This window comes from Elephantulus edwardii, unplaced genomic scaffold (genome assembly GCF_000299155.1).
Source record: "Elephantulus edwardii isolate Elephantulus edwardi_28Jun2011 unplaced genomic scaffold, EleEdw1.0 scaffold00033, whole genome shotgun sequence".
Taxonomy (NCBI): domain Eukaryota; kingdom Metazoa; phylum Chordata; class Mammalia; order Macroscelidea; family Macroscelididae; genus Elephantulus; species Elephantulus edwardii.
The window spans coordinates 13437102-13443101 of record NW_006399783.1 but is presented as its reverse complement, the minus strand read 5'-3'; the positions used below and the strand labels follow the sequence as shown (position 1 = coordinate 13443101).

Sequence of the window (6000 nt, the reverse complement as noted above, 5' to 3'; positions counted from 1 at the left end):
CAACCCCCTCCCCCCCCCCCCCCATCCGCTCCTCTCCTTGAACTCTTTAACTTTTTAATGATAAGACAACACCCCACCAAGTGTGGCAGGGCTGCCCAGTGGACAACTCGAGGACAAAAGGAAAGTGGAAAAATGGCAGTTCTGAGGTAATACCCAGTACAAAAGTCAGGATGGAAACTGCTACTAATGAACAGCTCTGAAATGGATTTCTGTTCACGGGCAGAAAGGCACAGAAAACGAGAACTGTTTTTTGCTAGCGGTTAAACATTCAAGGGTCTAGAAGGCCGGGTGTGTGTACACACAGGTCTGTGTGTATACCTCGTCCACCCGGTGGAGATGAGGACGCTATGCACGCATGTAGGCAGGTGTGTGCACATGCATGCAGACGTGCACAGGCACAGAACTCTGTCTATGGACAGAGACTAGGCGCGGCCTCTTTAATCCTGGCTGAGGAGAGAGATGACCGAGGGCCAGCCACTCATGGGTGGGAGGGATTCAGCAGAAGAGGGAGGGGTGTCCCAGGTGGTCATACCTGAACGGGTGAGCCACCTACAGACAGGTTCTCACGGTGCAACTTGGAGCCGGAACAGCCCTGGCTCTGCCATCACTCCCTGTGGGATCTTGGGTGATTATCTCAATGAAGAAAGACTATGTGGTAGTAATAACAATAATAAAGATAATAGCTGGGCTTGACTGAGCCCTGATGGTATGCCAAGGGGACAGGGCACTCTTCTTCTTGGCTCTGCAAGATGAGGGTAATTTTATGCCTCCCAGCTGTGGGAAGGGAGGTGAGGTGAGGTCCAGAAAGTCTGACCCGCGAATGCCTGGTACACGCTCCCCCTCCCTCCCACGCTACCCCGGGACCAGGAGGGATACATACGGTTCGAGTTGAGTCTGTCTGCTCCCCCGAGGGCATTGAAAGCCCCTTGGACGTTCTGGACCTGTGGAGAAACAGCAGAGTATCACCAGGACACCTGGCCATGGGGGACGGGGAAGGTGCAGCCTGCCTGGGGAGGTCCTGGGGCCGGGCCTGTGTGTACATGGGGATCCAGCCAGTCCATCTTAAAGGTTGTGAGGAACAAGATCGAGCACAGGATGGCGCACAGTGAGTGCCAGCATGCAACCTCACTCTGTGCCAGCTCTGTGCTGGGCTGCTGCTGGCTGCTACCGAGTCGGCTGACTCACAGTGACCCGATGGAGAACACACGCAACGTCGCCAGGTCTTTCACTAATTTCCAAAACTGTATCAGATAATGTTCTGGGTGATCCAGCATCACTTGGGGCTCATAGATACTTGTTGATCTTTTGTTTTTTAAAATCTTACAAGTTTGAAAATGGCCAGTGTATGTGTCACAGAGGAGAGGAGTAACATGGCACCCACTGACCTCCCCGGAACAAATCCTTCTTACTCTGCAGGGCTGAGTCACCTCCCCTTGGAAGCCCTCCTTGATCTCCCAGGTTGGAGGGTTCTGTTATCCTTGTTGCTGTTAGGTGTCGTGGAGTCAAGTACGACTCATAGCGACCCTACGAACAAAAGTTCTGAACCCTGTCCTATTAGTACCCTTTGTTCTATTACCACCACAGGTCACGGTCAGTTTGACTCTAATGGTGACCCCCTGCGCATCAGAGGAGTCCTCTGTTCTATGGCATTTTCAGGGACTGAGTTTCAGGGTTGTTTTTTTTTTTAATTTTTACAGCATATTCTTTGCATTTAATTTTCTCCCCTGTTCATTTATTGTTGCACATTTTCCTCCCTGCCTACTCCTCCCCCAGTTCATTTTTCTCTTTGAAGGAAAAAAAAATTTTTTTCATTGTTGTATAACTCCCACCTCCCCCAGACCACAGTCCACTTTAATATGCATTTCTTTTTCTGTAATCTTGTTCTGGGACTGAGTTTTTGAAAGTAGATCACCAGGCCTTTCTTCTAAGGCGCCCATGAACGTACATGAACTTCCAACCTTTTGGTTAGCAGCAAACGCATTAACCTTTTCACCACACAGAAAGCCCTTTGATCTATAATGATTCTATTTACACTTTATTTTTTCTTTACTTGAGGATAAGGGCCTTGTATTGTTTATTCATCACTCTAACCCCAGGGCATGGCTCAGAGCAGAGGTTTCCGGAAGGGATCTGATGAATACATTACTGTCTGAGAAGCTGTAAAGGAAGACCTGGGCACAGACACACCTGGGCTTACGAGCTGTGTGATCTTATGAGACAAACTGCTACTCTGGCCCAGTTTCCTCATCCCATCCTGCATCCCTAAGGAAGTTTTTGTGCGATCAAACAAGGCACCATTCACAACACTGCCCATTAAGTGAGCAAGTGCCCCGCAGGCTGATGGTATCAAAGGTTCCCTGTGTGCAAGGACTGTGGTGTGGCACAAAGACTAGGTTCAAATCTTGCTTATGTCATTAGTGAGCTTCATGACCACATGTACGTGATGCCCACTCTCATGCCTCAGTTTCCCATGAGTGTATTGGGGTGCATTATGGGCTATTGTGAGGATCAGGTGAGTTGATGGGGGCAAAGGTATGTAGGGTGCCGCCCAGTATTTGGTATATGGAGGACCTGGGCCCCACTGCTAGCTTGTGTTTGGTCACCCCAACCACTGTGAGTTGTGACCGCCCCCACATCTGTCTCTTCTAACACAGTGAACTCCCTAAGGGCTGGCAAGCGGTTTTATCCTGCAGAGTCTGGCATGGACTGAGGGCAGACAACAACAGTAACTCCAACAGTGGAAACAGCTTCCTCCTTTGAGTACTCAGATTGTGCCAGGCATTGGTCTGTCAGCTTTAAACAGAAACTCATTCTCACAATGTTATGCAGGCGCTACCATTATTGTCCCCATTTCACAGATGAGATAACTGAGCACCAGAAAGAACACTTTGCTCTACATAATTATGTTGCTAGGAAGTGGTAAAGTCAGACTAGGAAACTGTGCTCCCAGCCTCCACACAACAGTTCACCAGATGGAAGGGCTGGAGGGAAATCCTGGGGGACTGTGCCTGCAGGGGGTGAGTCAGCAGTCCTGTGGGGGAGAGGGGGACAGACCCCCGTTCCTAAACCCAGTCTCCACGAGAACCTCGGGACTGCCAAAGGGGATGGTAAGGAAGTGGCCAGGTCACTCACCAGTGGAAGAAAAGACAGGAATTTATGTCATGTGCAATGTACTCGAAGGACATGAGTATACTTCAGGGACAGTACACACTCAGGTATGTGCATGAGAGGCTACAGTTGGATTCAAATCCAGTGTCTGGATTCAAGCACAAAGTATTCAACGTGTGCATCACTTTTCTCACCTGTAAAATGGAACAGTAACAGTGCCTATTTCTTGGGCTGCTGAGAGACTGAAAGAAGATAGCTTTAGTGGAGTACAGCACTCGGTGTTCAAGCCACACCAGGTGAGTGGGCCGGTGCACGTGTCACATGAGTGAATGGAGGGAGTGGGTAGGAGCGTGCTGTGTGATGGAACTTCAGAGTCCAGCCCTGGCGGGTCGGCTGTGTCTGAGTGTTGTGTGTGTAAGGATGACAGAGCTGGTGTGGGGAACCCTGGAGAGCGTGCTGTACACCGGTGTGTGTGTGTGTGTGTGTGTGTCCCTGTTTAGGAATGCACACACTAGTATATGTATCCAGGCACATCTTTGTGTTACGTGTCAGTCTGAGCAGAACTGTGTGGACACCTGTCCTAACAGTGCTCGTGTATGACTCTGTGGGCTCATGTGCACATCCCCGTGGCTGGAGAGCACCCCCAAGCACCTTCAGTCAGGGAGCAGGTATGCGTAGACTGGAGTCAGGACTCTCTGGGTTCTGATCCAAACGTGGCTGTGTCCTAACAATGGCGTTGGAGTGACGACATCCCCTTCCAGGGCCTCATTCTCTCGTCCTTATCCCTCCTCGCAGTGAGGCTGCAGTAAGCAGGCAGGCCTGGTTATTCACCTGGTTATTCTACTGCACATTCACAGCGGACAGAGAACCAGTCGGAGCTGCTGCCCCAGGAAAAGCGGCCGTAAGGACCCATCAATGGCAGCTCCTGGGTGTCTTCCTCAAGACAAGACTCAGGATACTTTCATATACCAAGGTGTCCCTATTTAATGGGTGTGGACACTAGGCAGGGTGGAAGAAATGGCAAGAGCCTGGATGCCAGGGGGTCCACCAACGCCTATGAGTCCATGTCTCTGGGATCATGAGTTTCAAACCGGTGTTTCAAGCTGGGGCATCGGTGAAACTGCAGCCAGGGCTCTCAAGGAGGTAAGAGAGCAGCTATTTGACGAAGCAGAGCCTCAGATGGGGCAGGTGTCCTCTTCAGAAGACTCGACTTGTGCCCACAGAGAGCACAGGGGAAAGTGACACAGCCCCTGAAGGCCCCCCCACCCCCACCCGCCACATCATCCTGTATGTTCCCTGCTTACCTGCAATGTGTCTCCAAAGGAGAGCTTGTGGATTATATGTGTCATGTCCGGGTTCTGTGGCTGGGCGGTGGCGCTGTGTGTGGACACGTGGAAGTTGCCTGGGACCTGGGGAGAGATGCAGATGTCAGGCATATGGTTAACTGTGCCAGAAGGTGGGGGGCAGGGCTGGGCGCTGAAGACAAGCAGATCTGGGTTTAAATCTCAGCCTGGATATTTCCCAACTGTGTGGCTCAGGGAAAGTCACTGCCCCTCTCTGCCCCTCAGTGTGTTTATCTGTAGAATGGGGAAATAGGAATAGTTACTCAGAGAAGTGCCTGTGCCTTCCCAGTGAGAGAACATGTATAAAGCACACAAACTTCCCACTGGGGCTGCTCACCTCCAACCTCCATGGACTCTGGGCTGCTGACCCAACAGAGGGCTAGGTTTGCGGATCAACAGAGACTTCCTTGAACCCCAAATCAAGATCACCTCTGACCCAGCTATGCCTCAATTCCCTGGACTGTGGGAGTCCTGTCTAGAAACAAGAACTTCGTTTCTTTCTGGGTCTGAAGGCCCATGTGAAACCTCACCTGTGAGGGGTTTTAAATGACGACATGTGGAATGAATGATGCCAATAACCGTGAGGTGTTCAGAGCCCCATGGTCCTGTTATGGTTCCCTGCTTCAGCAAGGCCTCTGCCCTCCTTCCTTGATTACAAGCTCTGGTGTTATCCTGGGCTCTTTACTGTCTCTCACCCGGTCTCCGGTCAGCTCCCCCTTCAAAAGGTCTCCAGCAGTTGGCCTCTCCTCATGCCTTCACAGCTCCATCAGTCCAAGGTCTTCTCTCATTGATGGCAGCTTCCTCTCTGGGCTCTAGCTTCCATTCTTGTCCCCCACTCCCCCCTAGGCCATCCCCTCAACAACAGCCAGAGGGGCCCTTTGAACTCTTCCCTCCCCTGCTCAGCATCCTCCGAGGTGTCTGCTTCTCTTTGGGTAGACATCCAGGTCTTGATAGTGGTCTATAAAGATGGGTGTGTTCTGGCCACCAGGACCCGTCCTCTGCCTCATATGCTGTGGTCTATCCTCTGGTCACGCGGGGAAGTGTTCAGCATGGCTACCTCAGACCTCCGCATCTGCCACTCTCACTTCCTGCAACCTTCTCCCCCACAACTCTCCTCACCTCCCTCAGATCTCTGTTCAAGTGACACCTTATCAGAGCGGTTCCGGCCTTCCCCCTCTGCTACCCTTACTTTGTCCAGAGCGCCTGGTATAGAGTCTGGCATCCTGTCCTGTTCTCATCTGACTCCACGCTAGCAGGGGGTTTTGTCTGTTTTGTTTCCAATTGTATCCCACAGCCTAAGGCGGACAGCAGGTTTTCAGAAAATATTTAACGAATAAATGGATAGCATTTAATCCTTGTAATGGACTTGTTGTGTTAGATGACTGGCACTTTTCATTTCACAGATGAGGAAACAAAAGTTCACAGCTGTGAAGAAACTTGTTGAGGTCACATGTCAAGTAAACTGCAGAGCCGAGGTTTGAACTTCGTTTTTAGCACTATGTGATTCACTCTCCCACTGATGCCTCGAGACCCTTTGCTGCAGATGGCC

General features: G+C 51.0%; 1 protein-coding gene across 1 annotated transcript in view; it reads right to left on the bottom strand.

Moving 5' to 3' along the window:
* ERGIC1 (endoplasmic reticulum-golgi intermediate compartment (ERGIC) 1) overlaps positions 1 to 6000 on the bottom strand; it is a 153947-nt gene that overhangs the window by 27364 nt on the left and 120583 nt on the right. Inside the window, exons 6-7 of the mRNA XM_006884427.1 lie at positions 4413 to 4517; positions 881 to 941 (exon numbers count right to left, since the gene is read on the bottom strand). Of these exons, the coding sequence (XP_006884489.1) occupies positions 881 to 941; positions 4413 to 4517 (166 nt within the window). The remainder of the gene's footprint in view (positions 1 to 880; positions 942 to 4412; positions 4518 to 6000) is intronic.